At 43.9% G+C, this 23210-nt stretch overlaps 5 protein-coding genes across 5 annotated transcripts; 1 reads left to right on the top strand and 4 right to left on the bottom strand.

Annotated features, from left to right (window-relative positions):
- Positions 1 to 3218: 3218 nt before the first annotated feature.
- Positions 3219 to 5787, bottom strand: LOC129595388 (uncharacterized). Its single transcript, XM_055492384.1, has 3 exons — positions 4446 to 5787; positions 3342 to 3796; positions 3219 to 3275 (listed from the first exon to the last, which is right to left on the bottom strand). The coding sequence occupies exons 1-3, from the start codon at positions 5452 to 5454 to the stop codon at positions 3219 to 3221; spliced, it is 1521 nt and encodes a 506-aa protein (XP_055348359.1). The 5' UTR covers positions 5455 to 5787.
- Positions 5788 to 7054: 1267 nt separating this feature from the next.
- On the top strand, positions 7055 to 9217 carry LOC129595349 (centrosome-associated zinc finger protein CP190-like). The gene is made up of 2 exons (XM_055492335.1): positions 7055 to 8675; positions 8863 to 9217. Exons 1-2 carry the CDS (start codon positions 7164 to 7166, stop codon positions 8962 to 8964), a joined length of 1614 nt encoding a protein of 537 aa, XP_055348310.1. The 5' UTR covers positions 7055 to 7163; the 3' UTR covers positions 8965 to 9217.
- A 3596-nt stretch (positions 9218 to 12813) lies between these two features.
- LOC129595351 (uncharacterized) lies at positions 12814 to 14686 on the bottom strand. Its single transcript, XM_055492337.1, has 5 exons — positions 14544 to 14686; positions 14246 to 14451; positions 13743 to 13875; positions 13419 to 13594; positions 12814 to 13109 (listed from the first exon to the last, which is right to left on the bottom strand). The coding sequence occupies exons 1-5, from the start codon at positions 14574 to 14576 to the stop codon at positions 13001 to 13003; spliced, it is 657 nt and encodes a 218-aa protein (XP_055348312.1). The 5' UTR covers positions 14577 to 14686; the 3' UTR covers positions 12814 to 13000.
- Positions 14687 to 14848: 162 nt separating this feature from the next.
- On the bottom strand, positions 14849 to 15915 carry LOC129595353 (uncharacterized). Its single transcript, XM_055492338.1, has 3 exons — positions 15742 to 15915; positions 15346 to 15677; positions 14849 to 15281 (listed from the first exon to the last, which is right to left on the bottom strand). The coding sequence occupies exons 1-3, from the start codon at positions 15818 to 15820 to the stop codon at positions 15207 to 15209; spliced, it is 486 nt and encodes a 161-aa protein (XP_055348313.1). The 5' UTR covers positions 15821 to 15915; the 3' UTR covers positions 14849 to 15206.
- Positions 15916 to 16846: 931 nt separating this feature from the next.
- LOC129595348 (DBH-like monooxygenase protein 1) lies at positions 16847 to 21790 on the bottom strand. The gene is made up of 14 exons (XM_055492334.1): positions 21234 to 21790; positions 20586 to 20750; positions 20277 to 20456; positions 19765 to 19851; positions 19374 to 19568; positions 19175 to 19274; positions 19015 to 19110; positions 18856 to 18929; positions 18695 to 18749; positions 18168 to 18298; positions 18052 to 18111; positions 17829 to 17959; positions 17439 to 17613; positions 16847 to 17301 (listed from the first exon to the last, which is right to left on the bottom strand). The coding sequence occupies exons 1-14, from the start codon at positions 21489 to 21491 to the stop codon at positions 16987 to 16989; spliced, it is 2022 nt and encodes a 673-aa protein (XP_055348309.1). The 5' UTR covers positions 21492 to 21790; the 3' UTR covers positions 16847 to 16986.
- Positions 21791 to 23210: the final 1420 nt, after the last annotated feature.

Here is a 23210-nt window from a genome sequence, read left to right on the forward strand (position 1 = left end):
ACCGAATCACAGTATGTAGATGTACGCAGCAGTACGGATTAAATTTGCATCCCGTACGCGTGTTATTATTTAGCTTTTTTTTTTCACGATAAATGCAGCCAAATTTGCCGATTCACTACATTAAGGTTTCCGTATATTTTTCGGAAGTTACCGTATCTTACATTGATCGTTTATTAAATGGACCAAGCCGAGAAAAACGTAGGCTTAATTTGCACTGACGTAGACGTGCGCAATTGCGCAATAATGCGCATTATTCGATGAATATGAGTGGCCACTGGCTAGTGTATTAAGGAAAAATTATTATCTGCGGACATGGTACGTCTTTTGCTATTTTATCTCACAAATAAAAGTTAATATCATTCCTGATTGCTTAAATAACTGAAGAAATGTAGGCAGGCCAATTGAAAATTATCATCAGAAGGAAATGACATTGCAGATACTGTATTAGTGGAATCGGAAAAGGGTTACGTTACGCGCTTCGTGGCGTCGACATACAAGTTTCAACTGAGTCTTGACGAAGGCTTAATTTTGCCACCACAACTGCCACAATCCGGCCCCGATTGCAATCTTTAGTGCACCGTGCTGGTGTTCTCGGGCGGTAAATAGTGCGGTGAGGCCTTTTATCGCAGTGCTGCATGCAGTGGCCAGCGTTGGGCTCTCCTTGGTCGTTCTCCGGATGCACGTTGTCCAACCGAACCGCGCCCGAAGCCCAGTGCCGCGCCATCTTGGCAGCGACAGTGACCATTATCCGGCCGTAATGCGGAAGGTGCGCCGCAAGACCCAAAGCGGACACTGCGCTAGCGAGTGGACCGGCATTCGACGCTTCCGCCTCCTTGCAACTGCAAACGGCGCGTATCTCTACGCAAACCAACTGAAAGTGCAGCCCTAGCTTGATGAAAGTGCATGGTAGTGCAGCGCCTGACACCTGCTGCACAAGGTCATGAATTAGGCCCCGGTGAATTGGGAGCTATATAAATGTCTGGCGTGGAGAATACAAGTATTTAAACCACAGCTTGGCGGTTATGTGCATTGTGTCACCACAGAAAACGGCGAGTGCTAAATGCACGCGATGCGCTTCTTTAACTGAGTACTCCCATGCACGCCACGCGCGTGTACTCGAAACTACCTTCGCCTTCAGCAGTTCGAAGTCTACGTAGACTTCGAGCTGCCGAACGCGAAGGTACGTGCCGGTGTAGAAGCTGTGAGGTATTAGATTCCGTGCGCATGACAATGTTGCCTTCCAAGGTTTTTTACTGTGCAGTATTCTGTCAACTGGACGTCAACCCGGATAGTTTTGCTGAATTGTAAATTCGTAGCCAAGCAATCTTGCCAACGTGTTTGATCGTAACCGACTGCTTCCTGAATGTACGAGTATAACCGGCCAACCCGATGTCCCACCCGAAGATTTTTTCCATGTCCGCCGCGTCCTATCCCAAAACATATACAGTATATATGCATTACTCACTGGCCCGGATGATGAGATGATGGTGCTAGACTGGAATGTTGCTTTTCTGATCAACCAGTCAGCAACAACTGCCACCGAAATCGAGTGTCCGTCTTGGCGAGTGTTGGCCGGGAAGAGTGTACAAGGGTTGTTTCTCAGAAAAGCGCTGTTTATCAGTCCGGACGGTTTTGCTGGTTACAAGTTTTTATTATAGTGTGCATTGTTGGGGCATTCGCATTAATTTCGATGTAGAAGTACATTCAGCACTTACAGATATATTATAAATTGTATTATGCTGCGCCTACGCACGGGCTTGTGCAGAGTTATTAGTAGCTCCGCAGACGAGAATAATCCATTTCAGAACTCAAAACAGCTCATTAGCACAGGTGCAGTATTTCAAGCACTAAATAATTCATCCCGTAAAGTTGAACCTGCTGCTGCTACTTACTTATATAATATCCTGTACTGGCTGTACATACTAATAGTATGTGCATGTATATTATATATATAGATATTGATAGATATACATGCAGTAGTATCGCAAAATACGTATTTGTTAATATGTGTTATCAAATTGGATCGTCACGTCGTCAAACGTCTTTCCTCGGGATATCTCCATCCCTGCATCACCTCGTTGTGGTTGTGCTGAGATAACGGCGCTAGGCGGGTGTTATCCACTGGGTGCAATCTTTCGCTATCTCCGCTGGCTGTCGAAACGTCGCTGGGCACATCCAGTTTTCTATGTCCATCTTTTGACGCATTCAGTTCATCCGCTGATACAAGAACCGGTAGATAAATCAGTCGCATGGCGCTCCAATCTCCTTCGAAACCGTCGGGAGACACGGCGGTCTTAAAGGGAATTACGTCACGTGAACCAACAGCTCCCACAATGTGTGCAGGTTGAGCGTTGCTGGTGGACAGCGCTTGGCTGGCGCTGCTGGTGTTGATCTGCGGTGAGACGATGTTGGTTATCTGGATGCGAATTATGTCGTCTTTGCCGTGGACAACGGTAACATCAGGATTAATATTGGTGCCAGGATTTAACTGACGCGACCGCGGTACTACCGAAGCATGTTGGTGGGGGCGAGCAGGAGATTTCACGGGCTGCTTGGAAGCGATAATCGGCCCGGGTTGCATATACAGAATTACGAAAGCGACTTTTATGAATGCAAGCATTGTCGTGAAGGTCGGATAGAGACGTAGAAGAATTATAAAAAGGCAAAACTGTGTATTACGGTAAAAAAGATCAACAGCCAAAATCAAGGGAATTTTGCTGTTTACGTACGAGTACTATGTACAGTACTGTGCTACTTAAACGGCGTTATAGCATTATGCTTCTGACACTAGACAGTGATTCCAAATCTGGCGAAACGCACGGCCGGACTCAAAGTACAAGGACATATATTGTAGCTAGAACATCCCGGATGCGCATTTTGGCTCTGGCAGAGCGGTGATAGCTGAATCTTTGCACCTTTTTGCTCACGCGTTCTCGGTTGTGTTAATTGCATGTGACCTTAATTATTGTGGATTTGTATTGAATATATTCTGAGTAAGTCGCAATTCAAACTGACAGTGCAAAATAATCGGGTGCCTTCCGCAATCAGAAAGAATATAGAAGCGAAAAGTGACCGGATGCAGTTCTCGCTGACATACGCTGTTGTGTTTCTAATCGTAAGTTTCTCACCGACCTACTCTGTATTTCTTACAGGAAAATAAAACTGATACGAGTACAAGCAGCACAAAACGAATTAGTGTACAGTACAACCAGGTCTTGTTATGGATGGATACTATCTGCACTGGTGCATAAATGCATTTTTAATTCAATTTGGCGCTACAAAACAGTCACAAGTTTCCATAAAAGTGAAACAATTGTACTGAATACACAGCCTCAGCCGACTACGGAAATGGGCGGCCTAATCACACAGAACATTTCGTCTAAGTTGGCCGATGCTGGTGCTGTTCCCATGACAGAGGCCGCGTTCCCGCGTTGGACGTCAATGCTGATCCGTTGGCGCAAAAACTCCGTCGCCCGTACCTCGCCTGTTTCCTGTTGTATCATCTTCCCGACTTCGGTGACCAAATGAGATGCGTCCGGTCCGAGTGGTCCGAGTGTTTCGACGCCAAATGCACGGAACAGGTAATCCCGGGTGAGTTCCCGATACTTCGCCACTTTATCCTGCTCTGCGCGCGCCGCGGCTGCTCCCGCTTGCTTCGATGTTGCCGCGATGTGCGACAAGGCTACCGTGCACACACATGTGGCGTCCCAGGTCAGCATTTTTCCTCTTTCCCATGGGACCAAAGTCACTCCGTCGGGGCGCTTGCCATTGGTTAGGCAAGTACCAGGTGGCTCCACTCAGTAGAGCCCTGCAACGGACTGGTAAATCCGAACCGCTCCGAATCCACTCCGATTTTCGGAGCGGATTGGACGGATTTGTTTTAAAAAAATTCGGATCGGAGTGGTTTCGGAGTTTAGGCTTGCCTGAATGGATCGGATTCGGATGTAATTATGACTCCGAATTATCCGAAATAAAATTATATTTTCAACTGATTTTTATAGAATTTCCATAATTTTTAGGACAAAAAGCATCGCCAGCTTCGCGCTCCGCGCGAGGCTTCTGTGTGATTCGGTAAAGCACTAAACGTAGCTACTTCTATTACTTACGTTAACTTCAGTTACTTACTCTGTGCCCTTTGTTAGAACCGAAGCTTGTTCAATAAAAAAAAAATCCGAATTACAACTTTTATGAGTTCTTTTGTTGAGAACTAAAAGAGATGCCACTAACACGTGAAAGCACCAGCCAGAAACTGTGGTTTTTGCGATGGCAAAAAGATCAAAATTTTCGGAATTCGCAACTCGAAAAACGCTCAGGTATGAGCAATCTATGGCTAAGACGACGCAAAATTTAAACGGAGATTACATAAAAATCAAATAAACGTTCCGAAGATTTTGAAAATTGAGAATTTCGATGATAACCTGGCGTGCGCTATCTTTAATTGTTGCAGCGGATAGTATAGGTATTATAGATTTTTCTGGAATGAAATAAAAAATAAATATGACAAAAATTTTCGGAGCGGATCGGACTGGATTCGGATTTGTAAAAAACATTTACGGATCGGAGTGGTCGGAGTATGATTTTGAAAATTCGGAGTCGGACTGGGTTCGGAGAAAAATTTATTAGTTCGGATCGGACTGGACGAAGTTTTCGACTCCGTTGCAGGGCACTAGGCTCCAGTTCCGTTTCAATACCGGCGGAAGCAAAGGCGCGCTTTAAAGTGACATTGATGCAGCTGTGCCTGGGCTTCCGGCGCCGGCTTTTTTTACAACTCAGGCCATGGTATCCTCGCGCATCGGCCCATTCACCACAATTGCAACGGTGTGGAATGGTGACTGGTACGCCGAGACGCAGGCCGACAGCAATTCTGAGTGTGGTGTCGTTTAGGAAGTTACCGAGGGAAGCGGCTGGAAGTGCTTCCAGCCATGCGCCGTTATCCTTAGTGCTCACACCGCGAAGACGGGCTTCGCTTGACATGTCTGACTGGGCTGCCGCCAGGAGGGTTTCCACCGTGCCGTGGATGATCGGTTCATCCCAAATCTTCTGATGTTTTCTGGTTTCGAAGGCCGGAAGGTCAGCTTTGGTCATTTGCTGCCACTCTTCTGCGGCGCCGCGACAATAAATTTCCGGGTCAAAATCAACTAACTCGTTAGTCAGTTTAGCCACTGAGTAAGCCGAGGCCAAAAAGGTTGGAAGGGCCAGCTTCTCAATGCTCCGGATTCCGAGACCACCCTGTGCGACGGGAAGTGCCGCTTGCATCCATATGGCTTCGGTAATGTTCACATTGGTAATTCTCGACAGACAGTCGATGATCATTTTGTCGAACTGTCGCAAGAACTCCGTTTGCAGGTAGCACCGCGCAGTTCGCAACCTGTAAATCATTCTTACCGGACCCATGCTGCATTTCAAAAGGTACAACGCGTGGTGGGCAGGCAGCAGTGTTAAGCGTTGTGTCATCTTGGCAATCTTCTCCGTTTCAACAGCAAGGGTGCCTGCAACCGCGTCATCGTGGAGTGGTGCGCCAAGGTAGTTCAACTCGTTCAGGTGCGGCAACTGCAAATCAGGGAACGATTGGAGAAACGCGTTAGTTACCCTTTGGCGATCGGTTTCGGACCCTCCGATCACTACCAATTCGCATTTGGCGATGTTCAAATGCAGCCCGGCATTTTTCAACGCTTCTTGCAGAGTACATAGGTCATCGTATACGTCTTCAGGGTCACCTCCAAGCGCATCGTCATCCAAAAAACTCTCGCGAAATTTTGATTTCAGATGGCGGTGTGGTTTGATGGTGGCGAGGCAATATAATAGCGGTCCTTTGGGATCACCCTATTGTGTCCCTGCGTGGGAAGAGATGCGGTAGGCGCCATGCAGCAATACCGATGGTGTTCCGTAACACTGCCAGACATAACGGTAGTACAGTGGTAGAAATTCCTCCGTTGCTTCGAGGATTTTATTACGGTCAAGAGAGTTGAATGCATTTTGTACATCCAGTTTCAAAAAGACTTGAACTTTGTCGCTTTTGACGGCATTCTCGATAAAGCAGCGCGCACCATGAACTGCTGCTTCAACGCCACCTTTCGTGCATATGCATTACTGTCAATAAACTCAAGGTACTCATCCCAGATTTACTACTTATTTCGTTTCCGTAACTTCGCAATTAATTACCTCCCTGAACCACTGTTCACAGCATGCATTTAAGGTCACCGTTTTTAAGCAAGACAAAATTTTGCACAAATATGCTGTATATGTACTGATGTACAATATATATATATATATATATACAGTACATATAACACCTAAGCTGGCTTTAACCCGTCGTGGCATAATATTTTGCATTTCCGATGCATTAAAGAATACACGGGAACCATATGTCCTGACATAACATATGTTCTATTATTCTACAGACACCACTCATACTTCATATGCAGCTACATATGGACAACGTAACGGTATTTTATGAAGCCAGGGACAGCACAGAAAACGATGTCCCATATTTGCGTCACAAAAGTAACGTAACGTATTTTCTGTGCAACCGACTGCCTATCTCGTATCTGGCATCTCCGTACATTATTAACGCAACCTTTTAGAAGGTCGCGTAATATGACATGATTAGGTGTGTGGTCATTGCGAAGTGACGGAAAATCTATTCCTTTTCGCGAAACTCTGATAAGCTTTGTACTTCCCAAGCGGTGGCCAAAAATAGCATTACATGGTCCTATCAGTTTCGTTCATCGTCGCTCTGACTTTCAGTTTTTACGTTTTTTTCGCCCAGTGAGGTGTATTTCCTTTGCCGCTTCCGATGTTAGATAGCGTTTTATCGCACTATCCATCCCCATAAACAAGCTATGCTATCTAACCAGGTTCGAGCAACATGGCCGGCTTTCACTGTTTGGTAGCAGCTGAATATTACAGGGTAACACAAAGCGCGACAACTATCGCAGTAATCGCACATTATTTATGACGGTACCACAGGAATGCCGATGACTAATACACGAGTTTATGCGTTTACAGCAATCTGGAATTCACACTGATAAGGATCGCGTAGACGATAGCTTCCTACCCAATGGAAAGTATAAATACTAACCGAGAACTGTAACAGTTTCCATCTTTCACGTTCAACGGATTAAGTCATTAACCTTTGACGGTGTATTAATAAATTTCCCGCAATGTCGGCAATGTTTTATACAGCCTCTTTGGCTTTTCTCCTGTGTAGCTTCCAGTTAGCTACCTCTTCACCGTTAGGCTTTCGTGAAAACTACGAGGAAGATTTGGCTCAAGCTTTAAATGGGGGTTCCATTGCATACGATCAGCAGCAAGCGCTTGACGACGCTTTAACGAGTGAAGAGCTGAGAGAATTGTACGATTCGGTGAGCGACGATAGTACTACCATTTCCCCAGCAGAAGAAACATTCACGGAAGAACCCGAAATAAGTACTGATGCCACATTCCCGGACAACCATGAGGAGACGGAAGTGACCGCCACAGAAGAAACCGTTACGGAAGCACCCGTCGAGGATGAGGAAGAAGACATTTTCGCAGGTTTTCAAACAGAATCACCGGATGAGGAAGAACCGGCAACGACAGCATCACCGGCAGATGACGATGGTCTGGTTGAAACATTACCAGAAGAAACCGATGAAACAACTGAGCCCCCATTGGTGGACGACGATGAGGCAACGGAAGAGGCGGTAACAGAAGAAACAGTTACGGCAGCGCCAATCGAGGATGATGACATTTTCGCCAGTGTTCAAACAGAATCACCGGATGAGGATGAACCGGCAACGACAGCATCACCGGCAGATAACGATGACCTGGTTGAAACCGTCACAGAAGCCGTAACGGCGGCACCGGAAGAGGCTGCCGACGAGTATGATGAGGAAACATCCGCAACGGAAGTTGTTATTTTTCCGCATGAGGAAGTGGAGGCTACAACGGTAGCACCGGTTTCGGATGACGTCAGTGATGACGATGACACTGCGTTAATATTAATACCGCCGGCACCAATAACCAATGATCACTTCCTCCCTAATTTGCCAGTGGTAATCGAAATTGCAGGCGACAACAATGAAGACAACTCTGGAGCAACTGCAACAGATGAGGAAGCGATTGCTACAACGGAAGCATCCGTTCCGGATGACGTCGGTGCCGACGATGAAGCTTTGCTCGGAACTATACCGGCCGCGCCGACGCTGAGGAATAATGATGACTTTCCCCCTTGGGATTGGTCCGTCCGAGGGCCTTGGATTTATCCTGGCAGTCCGGTAGTTGATTTGACCAATACGGGTGACGAGGACTTATTCTCATCATTAAACAATACAATGCCATCAACCACTGCTGTGGAACCTCTTTGGAATCCAATGATGCCTCCGAACTTTGGATTGCATGAGACAGCGCGCATTGACGATCTGAACATCCCTATGCCCACATTTCACTTTGCTGCGCTGCAACCTTTCGCCGGTAGTAGTTATGAAATGGACGTTGATTCGGATGCAACCGATATGCAGCTGTCGTTGTTCTGGCGTCTCAACAGCGTGGCCAGAAAAGCATGCAATTCGTACATGTACAGTTTACCGACTCCACCGGAAATGGCCGGAAAACTGATGACACTTCTGAAATCGGAGCTCCCGTTGTATAAATGGAATGTGTTCATCGGCTATGCTCTCCCGGACACACTGAAGGTAAATTAATTTCAATGACTGCACAGTGTCACTTTGTCACTTACAAAATTTTTTTGGTAGAATTTTTTTAACTAAGCAGTGGATCGAAACTGCATATCTGTAGTATTATGACTGCGATATCCCTTAAAAGTGTAGTCGGATGTAAGAATTCGTCAGTATAATGTATTAACTGATTCTTATTTTGCAGTACACCTATCAGGGCCGTTATAAAGGAACCTGCAATGGAAATACGTACTTCATCTGGTACAGCTACAGTGATACCGAAGCCACTAATAAGGACACTAACTAATAAACTGGTCTACATTTTAACCAAAATTTGATACTGCACAGAAAGTACCATTCTGGCTCAGCTATTTAATGCCGCTTCCGGTGTATATTTTGGGCTTTCCTAGCTGTATGTGTTTCTATAATTGTTTTATAATTTGATTCAGCCAAATTGCTCCTGTTACTTTTTGGCGGTACTGTGTGACGTACCGATTAGGCTTGTGTCGCTGTGATGGGTCTACAAAATTAGTATGAAGAAGAATGAATGAGCGCGAAAACCGATAGACAAAAGACTTACATATGGCCGGTAAAAACCGGAAGGAAAAAACTAAATATCCATGTAGCATTTTTATTAACGGAAACCGGTTCGTATTTTTTAAATTAAATGATAATCTGCATAATGCAGTGAAGAGGGGATATCCATCCACAATTTCCGTAAAGTTTTTAACGGATGCATCCATATGATCACGCATATATTGTACGGTACTGGAGCTGCAAAATTACAGTTGCTTGTACTGTAGTATAATTTTGCGGAAAAAAGCTGCAGTGAACATGCAGCTGCATGACTACTGAGTAGTACTGACTACTACCAAAACTAAATTACGTATGAATACATTTTCAGCGTGTATTTATCCAGCATTAAGTTAAAGGAATTTTTTGGGTATTGCACCGTGGCACTGGAAACGCCTATTACACACAAGTGCTGCATCAGTTGTTTTACAACAGAGCACCTTTTTGATGAAAACAATATTAAGTACAGTCATTTTTAGGATAGTTAAATAAACGGGTTACAATACAGAATGACGATGCACATGATTGGGAACGACTTCGATGGTTGCCATTTAATAAGTATACATACATAGTAAAACAGTATGCCTAATGGAGTTTGTTTTATTTGTCTGCGCCATAAACTACATAAATCTGGCAATGCCGTACTAAAATTATTGTTGTTATCTTGTTCTTGTATTACCGTGCAAAACAATGAGATAACTTAACGACCAAAAACAAATCGATGTCTTTTTCGAGTAGCAATTATATAACTATGTAATATGTACAAACAGATACCATCAAGTCTGACTGTATGCAATCTGCTCTGCGTTCATTGTTTTTATTCGCTCTCCAAGATAATATTTGTGCTGTTATACTCCAGATGCAATGTTCTAACATGTAAGGTCACATCAGCATTAGGTGGAAAACACAAGTACCGTTAAATTATAGGACAGTTAGCTAGCTAAGTGAAGTTAAATTCGTGGTAAATTCCATGTACTTCTTTGTTTCGCGCAGGCTCAGCCCACTTTCTTTGTCATGCCTGGCGAATACGTGTTAGCTGCCGCCGACCGTGCACCGGCCCGATGCCTTTCGCATTCTGTTCCGATCAGTCGTGTTGTCGAGCTGTTGTTTATCATTGCGTTGATTAGCTCTCTGTTTCATTTCAGCACTTATTTTCCTCAACAGTTTGATAAAATTAGAGAGTAATTCCACCTGTGGAATCGGTACATAATGCCTCCAGCCACCAGAAGCAAGAAGACGGCCAAAAACACCGAGAGCCCCTCGCCAAAAGTACCACCAAAACAGCGCCTGAAAAGCATCATAGTTCGCCCTGAACCATCTGGATCGAGTGAAGTTCAATTAGTAGAACCTACTCTTCAGTCTGTCCTTCAGCAGCAAAAACATCAGCAACAGCTGGACTCGCTGCTCGCCGTAATGAACTCAGCTGCCTCAAGCGGTGCGCCCTTGTCCCTTCGTCAAACCTTCAGATCCAGCTTGGTGACGACTTCGGGAGAATCGTGCATCAGGTGGACTCCGTAAACAAGGCAGATGGCGGAAAACGCAAGCGCCGTAGAAATCGAGGTGAGAAAAGTGGTTCCTCATCCTCTGAACAGGACAGCGACAGCAATAGCTCGCCAGAGCGTAGCGCAGCACTACAGCGCCATGGCGACCGAGATGCTCGGCCGCTTAGGGCCACCAGTGCTGCAGCCATCTACGTCTGATTACTCTGTTCATCAGCTGCCATCGATTCCTGATAAAAAGCTACGAAAAACTGCTGGACGAGGAGTATGTGGACTTCGATCTGTTGCTGCGGCGAAACAGGGTCGAGAAGCCCAAAAACTGCAGTCTAATCTGTCCTTTGTGGACGGGAAAATGACGCTCACCCTGAAGATGGCAAAGTCAGAATTGACTCGTTCGAGGCATGGGCAGGAGCCTTTCCGTATTTGCCAGCTACCGCATCACCGTCGCACCGATGTTATCTGCGAAGTTTTTTAAATATCTGGCCATTATTGCGTCGTACGCTGAGCGTGATGTCCCGACCGCTAACTGGCTTGGTACGACAGGCAGTTCCGTGCGTTTATTACCAGCCACCCGCGGGAGTACGATCTCTGGGCGCATCAGCACGAAGATACGTACATTGATTGTATCCAGAACCCGCTTGTACACGCGTGTAGAGCCGACTGACAATATTCGCCGCGTGAAGGAGCAAAGAAGGACGACGAATGCCGCAATTGTGGCATGGCTGGGCTTTATTAGCAGCTGCCCGCTGCCACGGAAGGGCAACCAGGTTATGGGCAGCCATCCAAAACGTCGCCGCCGCTGAAGGAGAAGTATGTCGCAATTTTAATTTCGGCAGCTGCAACGCCTGCAAAGCGCACCGGATTCACACTTGTTTCGTGTTAGATTCCACCGGGCCGTCAACTGCACGAAAACCGACCCTTGAGGTGACACTGCCGGTGGATGCGCGTTCCCATGCGCCACGCCTTCGCCATCGCCGGACTGCTTGCCTGACTGTCTCCATAAATGACAAGATAAAACCAACTTTACGATGGCCGCATCGGTGTGCCTGAACCTGAACCCTACCCAGCCGGGCGCTGGTGATGTCATCACACAGCCGCTACCCTCAACACCTCGGGTCACCTCAACTTATAACCTTTACCGGACCGGACAGATTGTTTGGGGGCAGTCGGGCGAAAGTGGGTATCGGACACACGTCAAGGTGAGGTCGCACCTGCACTTCATTGTCGCATACGCCGCCGCGCCGACCTGCACCACCGCAAACATGTAATCTCATCCGTCGCTACATGCTCATTCAGTCACAATCGTCGCTTAGGCACAATGCCACCGGACACTGGATGGATATCGCCGTTAGAACCGCTAACCAACTGCCTGACAGCGAAATCCAGCTGGACCGACGCTGGCGAAGCATCTGCCTTACTGGTACATTTCACCACACCGGACCACCTCCTATCGTGAACTCTTACCGGACGGAGTAATTTGTTTTGGGGCAGTCGGGTGGAAGTGGGGATATCGGAAGCTCGAACCGGTGAGGTCATCACCTGCACCTTCGACTTAGCATATGCCGCCGCGCCGCCGACCTGCTCTACCCGCAAACGCCCAATTACTTCCGCTGCTCTCATACGGAATTTCCACAAAATTTAAAGGACAGTTAGCTAGCTAAGTGAAGTTAAATTCGTAGTAAATTCCATGTACTTCTTTGTTTCGCGCAGGCTCAGCCCACTTTCTTTGTCATGCCTGGCGAATACGTGTTAGCTGCCGCCGGCCGTGCACGCGGCCCGATTGCCTTTCGCATTCTGTTCCGATCAGTCGTGTTGTCGAGCTGTTGTTTATCATTGCGTTGATTAGCTCTCTCCTGTTTTCATTTACCACCCACCCACCCTACAAGGTGGCGTTTTATGTTATTGCTTTCGCAACTGTCCTGTTACTCAGTGCAATAAACGGGGGCAGTCGGGTGGAAGTGGGGATATCGGAAGCGGGGGATATCGGATACCAAAAACAAATCGATGTCTTTTTCGAGTAGCAATTATATAACTATGTAATATGTACAAACAGATACCATCAAGTCTGACTGTATGCAATCTGCTCTGCGTTCATTGTTTTTATTCGCTCTCCAAGATAATATTTGTGCTGTTATACTCCAGATGCAATGTTCTAACATGTAAGGTCACATCAGCATTAGGTGGAAAACACAAGTACCGTTAAATTATATGACAATTTTAGTTTTATAAAATGCATATGCGGTAGTAATCAAATGCATATCGGAAATCCGATCAACCCGATCTGGGAGTGGTAGCACCGACAGTTCGAGGTGTCGATGCAATAAGAGATGCATCGCACTGGCTTTTGTTGATACGGAATACGCGATACCGGTAGGTAAGCCTAAAATACAAATTATTTGTTAATAAAATATCTGCTTTTCAATAGAAACTGCACTTTCGTCCTCTCTTCCTCACGACATTACTTTGTCCGCTTGTCGCATTTAAGCTAGTGAAATCTTTTTCATGTACAACGAAGACGTTAATACTTACTACTTTTTAATATTATGACAATAGAGAAATCGAATAATTAACCGGTTTTCTTAAATCGCAATGGGATAACGAACGTTAGATATGAGTTAGATAATCATTCGATGCGCAAATAACATATCTATCTGTTGTTATTTGTTTATATCTATCTGTTCGCACGTACGTCACAGAGTTCATTTTTCCCGGATGGAACTTCGGCACACATTCGGCGACGGGTGACCACTGCGCCTCAATTTCCGACTCGGCCGCTTTACGGGTGATGGGGCACTGCCATTGGTTGATTTGGTCGTTATGGCTGGCAGGATCGTAATCCTCAGCGTACACTCGCAAAACCGCATCCTATATGAAAATTAAAATTATAAGTACAGATTTCTGCTTGCAGAACCAATTACAATATATATGCCACATCTGTAGCATGTTGACCAACTGATTATGATTTATGGGAAAAAATGGTGACGCAACCCCTAATATTACATGAATCGCGTACTTTGTACGGTTTCGCACAGCTGTCTCGTTTTATCTTCTTGTTGATCAGCGGACTGTTAACATTGTCCGCTTCGAAAACCTGCGGCCAATATTCCACAGCCACGGCACCGGGCCACTCAGCGTTCGGTCGATCGCTGCAAAAAAACGGGGAAAACAATTTAATCGAGGTCGAATAAACTAAAGTTATTATGAATTTATCATTAACATGTTTAAATATATGTCTTCGAAATCTTGATGTTTTTTGCCTGTGCCTCGCACTGATCTAAAATGTGCCTTGCACTGATTTAAGTAAAACTCCTTACATTAACAGAGTTAGCAATATACTCCTATAGCATTAATGGATCTCCGGATCCACGTGGAAAAATCAAAAAATAATTTAATCAAATAATGTTTAACAATGATTTTAGCTAAAAAATTTATTAATTTTTTAGATGTTCTTATTATGTTAATTATAATTGCTAAAATTTTAGTAACTACCGGCAAAATATTTATTAATAGTCTTACGTGTCAAGATGAGCAAAAACTCTGGGGTCACAAGCGCCGAAAGTATCACAATAAGCATTATTGGCGGTCACTCCACCGTCATTTGTTAGTTTGATCAGTTCCGCTTCCACGCGGATGTACTGATCATTGGGATCTCCCAGATGGGCCGTGCCACGTCCGCGTGTTGCTGCTCCGTATAATCGCTCGGCAAACGCCGTCGACAACACCTATAATAATATGAATTAAAAATTTTACCGTAACAGTCCAGATTCCCGTGTTTGGAATATAATGGGAATTGTTCGAAACATATCCAACGTACCAGACAGAGAGTAATTACCCCCAGATACCTCATTTCCGTAAAATTTTCTGGCTTTTTGATGCTTTAAGAAAACTTACATTGAGAAAATAGGAAAATCCAGTCTTACATGTCGTTGGGTGCACGGCCGTGCGAACTGTTAAGTGCACGCAATTGTCGATCATTATCGATCAGGACGACCTTTGCCTTCACTTTCGCATAAAGGAAACCAGCCTTCTTGTGTGAATCATCAGGCGCTAATTGGCCGGAAGAGGGTTTGCTTCCGCGTGCTTCCGTGAAACCAAGATTATGCAGAAACTTCCACTCCACTAAGCGTGCCAATTGACTTACAAAATTTATTACCGGTAAACCTTTCAGGAATTACTTCGCAGACTGTTTAATCTGTATGCGCCGGAAAACAAATGAATCCATTTGAAAGTACAAAATAAAAATCAGAACCATACTAAGCGGTTGAATGAATGTTGAATTTGCATTTAAATGCAGTAGTTTTTTCGTTCCTCCAAGATTCAAACCATAAAATTAAATTTCAATGAGATTTCTACAGACAGCAAACAATCCAGGAACGCCGGAAGAAGTACTTGTTGGTTGAACATGATTGTGCTTCACATGATTATAAGCAGGACTGTATCTCAGAATTCTTTTAAGTAATTAAAGTCAGTCGACAAATCAGGGTCGAGAATTGAACCATACCGCATACTGGTTCTCGTTGCAGGTTCCTCTGTATCGACCTTGGTATGTATACTGCAAAGAGCACATTTCATCATAACTACATTGGCCACAATGACCTCATGAATAAAGTTTTTACCGTTAAAGACTGTGGTATTTCTTCCCCGACATAAACATGCCAGTAATAATTTGCATACTCCTTCTTCAGCTGCTTCTTTAAAGAAAGGGCAATTTCCCGCTGCGAGGATGCCGGGTACCGGTTGCAGGCCTGCCTGACCACGTTATCCATGGTTAGTACCATGGACAGCTTCATCACCGTCTTCTCCATATCGGCTACCGGCCGGTGCTGGGTGGTGCTGTCGGTGTCCGGTGCTTCCGTGGCATGCGTAGGCAGGTGTCCCATATCCATGTCGCTGTTGGCTTCCCCATCCGCATCCCATTCACCCACTGCATTTCGTATTGTGCGTATTGCTGAAACACAGCATCAGAGTTTTCGCCTAACAAGTAAAGCAGAAACAAGTAAAGCAGTTTTTACCGGTTGCAGCACTGGGATGCAGAAGTACACTGCAGCACATCAGTGACGATAGCAGAATCAGGAAATTATGGATATACATCGTTAAAGGTTATTTCTTTGAATATGATCATAAAAAAATCACAATAAATTTAGCAGCACGTGTGCTCTTTCAGCGAAACGACATTGTTGTGCAAAAATAGTCGAGCCGGAAACGATACTTATTCTATCGTTCGATCTTGATGTATACTTCTTGTACAGATAATCGTTGTGATCTTTCCCCGAATGCAAACTGTACCGTTGCTGGTTGTGACGAATGAGGCCATGTGCAAGTTAGCTGCTTACAAAGTATTACCGGTAGTTTTACTCCAAAGATACTTACGCGCGGGCTTGACATGGCGCCTAAGTCGGCCTAACACACCCATGTAGTTGTGGTAATATGCGCGGATGGAGTCGAAAAACGAGGCTTCTCCCGTCGGAACCTAAATTTTCCATCCCTTTCACTTTCTTTTGTTATGGCCGATTAGGACGCTAAGGTAGAGAGCTGCGCGAGAGTCCTTCTTTAAGTAAGTAGAGAAGGACTTTCGCGAATAACGTAAAACCTTATGAGAGGCTCACGTATTACGTAAAATCTTATGGGTGGCGTTAGCAGTAGATGGATACAGTACAGTAATACATGGACAAAGGTCACTAAAGAGTGACGGAATGGCCGAAAACGTTGAAAAAGTTGTCGGTAACGTCGAAAACGTTGAAAAAGTCTACAGCTGACCATGAGCTGAATGTCCACCATTCGCCATATGTTTTCCGACAGCTTGCAACGTGTTTATTTACTAACCCGGATTCTGTACTCCTTGCGAATACTGTATGTTTTCAAAAGTGTTTGATTTATTAAAACAAAAAATTGTGAAACGGATATCAGCCAAGATTACATAATTAACATTGTTATTTTGTCGCGTCGCGGTGGTGTTTCAAGAGTGTACGTTGGGCGTGTCACTGTGTATCGCCAGTAGCCAGTGGCTACTGGCGATTATGAAAACAATAATTAATTAATTAAACAACAATGTGATGGTCAATATCCGGTACATTAATGCAGTGTTCACGGTGAAATTGAACCGTACGCACGTATGGCTTTGTTGGTTGTGCAGCAATTACGCACTTTTACAAAAGATCTAAATCCAGCTCCCAAATTTACAATTTCACAATGCACTGGTAAGCTCCAAAATATAATGCAAATGCATGGTTATTATAATATTTCGCTGGAGCGTATCATCACATTTTATAAACTGCAAAGCAAAAGAATGCAAAAGCGATGCCGATACTCGAACTTTCCCATCTTCGAGCACTCGAACGTGGACCCCCGGTGGTGGTTGCGTCTGCAGCACGAACACCGGCAGCAGCGGTGCCGTTGTTCGGTGTACCGATCGCCGGTTTCGCAAGTTTGTCGGATGCTCCAATAATTGGCTTGGTGTCGGAAGTGATGGTTTGTGGTTTCGGCAGAATCACGTAGGGTGCTTTGATACACGTCTCGGGCGCGGGTGGAACTACATCGTAAGGAGCGATAACAGCGTACCGGGTTTCGTCCACCTACGCAACAAGCCGTAAAGTTTTTACAAGCGCATTATGCATATAATTTCGCAAGCTGAATATTGCTTATTTCAGGTGGAGAAAAATTACAAACACACCTATCATATTGCTCAAGCTCTATGAACCATTGAACATACGGTATTCCCGGAACAAACACCGGTCTGCTTTTGGGAGTTGTAAAAATACTGCAGGTTGGCAATGTTTCCAACATTCCAGTCGTACTTTGTCGTGAAGTAAGTTCGAATCAGGGAGCCGTTATTAGCATCTTCCATGAGCGGTTCGTTAACATCCGGGGCCGAGTTAGCATCGGACCTGAACGACCAATTCGATAAAATTAAGTATCAAAACTCAACATTTACATAATATCACATACTACATATATCAGTACGTTGCCTAAATAGAGAAATTTATTTAATTAAGTACTTGCATACGAGTAATTGTTTGATGACTTTAATACGTAGTTTAACTTGTTGTTCATGAGCAGTCTTATGAAAAAAAATTCGAAATAAAAGGAAAGCAAAACTTACAATACAGGAATGTAAGCGGTAGTTTCCAGAAACGATCGTGGATTAATTCGGCTTCCACACGAAGTTAAGTTAATGGCCGGATAATATGACAGATAGGCTAGACAGGATTCGCCGTCCATTCCAATTCCACCCTAAAATTATTAAATAACACCATATAAAGACCACTTTGTGGCCCATACAAACAGCTTCCGCCATTCTGCAAAAGTTCACAAAGATCGCTTACAAAAACCGGAGCTTTCGAATCGCTCGTGGAGTAATGGCATTCCACGATCAGGCGATCACCCTACGAAGTTTTGTTACAAAAAAACAAAATATCTTTTCAAAAATGGATTCCTTTACCGGTAAAACCGTAATTTCTGAATCAGGCTGTCGCGCCTCCGGATAAGTCGGGTCAACATTGTTATCACTGAGAATAACATCGATATCGGTGCTTTTGGTACCGCGCACCACCCGCACCACCGTTTTCCGCCCTATAGTGCAAAATTCGGAAAGTTTACCCTACGTGTACTATATATACTTTGATATTATACGAAAGGTTAATATTCACAATCAGCTCAGTTTTACATAGACGGAATGCAACAAACCCGGTTCTACGGCAAGCAATTTTTTGACGTGCTTTAGACATCATCGGAGCATAAAACGCCGTCTTTAGAACGGCATGTTTCAGTATACTTATGGAGCCCCTTTTTATGTACATTTTCACGTCTAAAATACATGGTCTACGGAACTATATTATGGCTTTCTGAAATTCAAAAAATAACCATCCAAAAGACATCTTTTGGATGAAGAAGACATGGGCGCTTTTTTCTCGAATAGAACCGGGGAAAGGGTAACATATAAGAAGTATTTATTCACCCATAAATTACCTTTCCGGTGTATGTTCATAACAGAACTGAATACTCTAATCCCGCTCGCTGGTATCTGGAGAATACAAAGGTCACGTTCAGGATGATTTAATAATTTGTAGGTTTGTTTGAAAATCATTTGATAAATTTGTAAGTTATTGTAATAATTATCGTCAACACACCGACTGCGTGCAGAAATCCATGCAGGAACTGGTTATAACGAAATCCTCTACTCCCGGTGGAACTGTCAGCGGATCTAGCGAATAAGTAAATTATGAATAATTCAACTGGTAATAACGATTACAGATGTCCTTGCAAACAGTACTCGTACAAATACATACAATCGTACTGCAATAATCCCGCCGTCAGTATACCAGCATTATGAGTCCGGATCTGGTTGGAAAGCAGCAGGAGCAGTCCCGAGTTATCGATAAAATCTACATCGTGATAAATTTAACGATTAAACACTATTTTAATTTGTATGATTTTGGACTAACTTGCCTGTTTTACGGCTGTTATCGTACTGGACTTGCATCAGCACGTACCGTCCACTATTTTCCTTCGTTAATAAAATTCCCGTACCATTTGGATAAAAGTAATCCTAAAACGAATTTATTCATATAAGTTTACGTTTTTTCGGACGTTTTTTGCTCATATTCTCTATGCCATCGCTTTTTTTAAATTGATTTTGCTTTCTTACGTAGTTTCCGCTGAACCATACTGCAATCAGCGTACGGCAGTACTGGTTTTTAACGGCCCGCTCTGGCTCGGTCATGGCGACAGGAGCGCAATCAAAATCTTTGGGACTGAAATCGTCGTGTACGTGTTCATCACATAAATAAATGGAAATCTGACGAACGAATGCTTCGTTTCCAGGTTTAATTTGGGGCCGCACCTATCCAGAAAAATTAGAATTCATCCATATCATTGCAGTTCTGACAATGATCGAATGCGACACGAAATTATCTTTGCAGAAAGAATCAAGGTTCAGTTTGTTTTAAAATTAGAAATTAATAGCTATATAACATAAATTACCATAAACCGGTTATTATTAATTTATTACTGAATCAGTCAGCTAAATTGTGCCGTACAGCGATAATGTGGGAATCCTGTTCGATGATTGGCAATTTGGCCATACTGCACTGACAGGAAGTTGTGGTGGTATTTCCAATGGTGACCTGTATACAACGAAAAGGTTATACAATGCACATCTCCGAAGTAAATTTTGTCTTTAATAAAAAAGCCACATAAACCCGCATTTATGGTTCTAAATATCTCCTATAAAATCGTACGAAGCCATGTAATACGAAATTTATTCGATAACGCCTAAAGCGGAAGCGTAATTATAAAATTAGTACATCGAAACTTTTGCATCACCATTTTGAAATTCCTTAAAATGTCGCCTGGGAACAATACAAAGAAGCTAAAACTTTTTGTTAGCAATAGATATGACGGAAGGTATTAATATCGATCGTGATTATCTTGGCGGCCAGCTATAGGTGATTAATATCGATGTTGATTTTTGAGCAACCGGCACAGTTCATTATCCCACTTTCTTCAGACATTACGATATAAATTATGCACTGCGTATGTGGTATCGTACCGGATCCATGCGGATGCTCATACTCTGCAGCTTATTCCCATCCATCATCGGATCACGCACTTCAAACGCTTGGGAAAACATCAGGAGACTTTTGTAGCCGCGCTGGTTGTGATGGGGAATACGGGTCGGATCAGCCGGGTCTTGTAGGTGATACGACCAGATGACACGCAAGGTATCGCGCTACATGTGAGCAACAGCGCTAGATTAGATGTCGTTTATTTTGCGGCGCAATAATATATTTGCTATTTGGATACCTATTACGATCACTGCAATTACATGAAATTACTTATTCTAGCAATGTATCTTCACCGTAAAATTTCGGTCCATCTTTGTATCACATGTAGATAACGCCCGGATAGCGGTGACGGTTGTCTCGTTATTTATCTGTTTTCCGGCGATTAATATCCAGTCCTGCTGGGGATCCACATCAAAAATTATCTGACGCGCTGTTCGGTTAACAAGCAGAAATCGGTCCTGAAAATACAATGTACCACAAAACATAACGTCAAGTCTCCATTCCCACTCTGTACATAAGTACCGATCACGTACTCTATGTTTTATACTAGGATGGTCAATTATTAGCAGACGTAGCAAAGATTCTATCTTATTTTAAATGCAAATCAACCTACAGATTAATTCGGCGTGCACACATTACTGGAATGCGCTACTGTGCATTCCAGTAATTACTACCGTGCTTTGTAAATGCACTACTGTGCTTTGTACAATAAGTGGCCACATATACTTGTATGTATGGTCTGGATGCATACGCAGAGTAAAAAATTAATTAAAAGAGCTGGTTATGTATTAGTGGGGATCTTTTACAATGCATGTTCGGTTCCGCACTACTGTATCTGTATGCAATTTTACGTTTGTTTTTCCCTACATACATACAGATATGTATAAGGCAGTGGTCACTGGCCCACTACTAAGGGTAGGCTCATAAGTACTACATAGTACCGTAAGAAACGTTTCGCCTGTTGTATCGTTGACCCACGCGACGAAGACGTCAGAATTGGGCATATTACCATCCGGTGAAAGACCCAGCGCAAGCCATCCCGGTGTCTGTACCGTCGCCTGAACTTCGATATGTGTGCTGTTATAACGCCAGCTCAAGCGAAAGGTCTTCTTCGCATCCAGATACGTATCGTGCACGTGATCAAGCGGCATTATTTCCGCCAAGCAAAAAGGTACCAGAAAAATCAGGGTCACACGCATTCCATCACAGGGCTAAAACGTTTTTTTGTTATAAGCATCTTGTAACGCGAGTAGTATATTAGCAGACAGATTAATTAGGAGGCTGTTTCAGAATAAACCCAAATATTGGCGAGGTGGATCAGCTGTCATCTGTTTACTGGAAAACCGATAACCAGACGGAATTGCAGCATAGAACCGTGCAAAAAATGGATGCCCTTGCAAGTGCGCACATACAGGCGCAATTAAAGGTGAGTTTTGTATGTTACCAGAAAAGAAAAATTGACTGGCGGCTTTCCCATTGATACCGTTCCTGGGACTGGAAAGCCAACAGGTTTTGATGTAATGTCAAGTTGATCGGTAAATATGCACTTCATCTGTTTCACCGAATATGTGTCCATAACGGCAGAACTGTACCGAGTGCGATCGAGTCTTTGTTTTCGACCGGTTATCTGAATATGCTATATAGTACCCAAGCACATACATAGGCACGCATGCATGGTATAGTATACGGACAAAATCAAGCGGGAAGAATACTTATAAGAAGCTCTTAATTTAAGCGCACATTAGCAAATAGCCCGGGGGCGTCGCGTTTTTTCGTTCCCTATTCTCACCGTGAGAGAATATTCATCTGACTGATAGCCATGCTAGAATGAATGATAGAGAAAAAGTAAGCCAAAAAATATTCCCATTACGACGTTTCTACGCCTGCGATATATGTGTAAATGTGAGCCAGCACGTATAAATTTGCACGGAGTGATAAATGTGCGCTTAAGATGTAAATACTAAATAGCACTGCAACTTAAGTTGTATATAAAAAGGTTTGAGATGGGTATTAAGTACAAGATTTATACTAGGCGCGGCGCCCCAAAGTTTTCAGATCTCAATAATCAAAACGATTTTTTTAAAAACTGACAACGCCAATAGATCGACCTCGGCCCAGAACTGGCTCATATGATTTTCGTTTGTAAATTCGTTCGACCAGAATCGTGTCGGCACGACGCCGCAAACGAATTCTACGAATTCTCCATTCAAACCGGCCGTGGATCACAAGCAACGCGGAGGCGAAGCCGAAGCTGTTTCTTGCATAATTATATTGTTGCATCTCAGTATGCTAACGGTACGATATATCAAAGCCGACCGCTGCGGCTAGCGCGCTGACGTTGCCGGTAATACGAGTGCACATGTGGACTTTTTTTACAGATAGGATGCAAACGCCTTCAAAATGTCCTACTCAGTAAAATAAGCTTTACGATTTGTAACTGTAAATGGAGCTGAAAGTAACCCCAGAACAGCATATTTCTTGGAAATGCACGTTTTCATGGATTTAATTTGCCGATGGTTACGGTTAAATGCCTTACTCAGTTTGATATTCTGCAACCGTTATGGGAAGATCGAATAACCTGAAATTCCCGATCACCAATCTAGCGGCTTATCATCCCTATCGGGGAGTTGCGCATTAGAAAATTACTGTCCTACGCACAGTAATCTAGATGCACGAAATTTCGGCGGAGGTGTATGACCGAGAGTACCCAGGTGATGACGCGCCTTGTCCGGCCGACGTAATCGTCTCGGTCGTGTCTTTACAATTCCATAGGATTTCATATACCTGCGCAACACCACGCGTTACGTTGACGAAAATTCTCTAGTATATATACTTCATTAAGAAAATTATAGGAACCATACTTCCGGTGCGCTGTTACTGTTTCGCAAATGTATTGCATGCAATGCGATCATTTAGCA

The sequence above is a fragment of the Paramacrobiotus metropolitanus genome, unplaced genomic scaffold, assembly GCF_019649055.1.
Source record: "Paramacrobiotus metropolitanus isolate TYO unplaced genomic scaffold, Prichtersi_v1.0 Parri_scaffold0000077, whole genome shotgun sequence".
NCBI classification, from domain to species: Eukaryota; Metazoa; Tardigrada; class Eutardigrada; order Parachela; family Macrobiotidae; genus Paramacrobiotus; species Paramacrobiotus metropolitanus.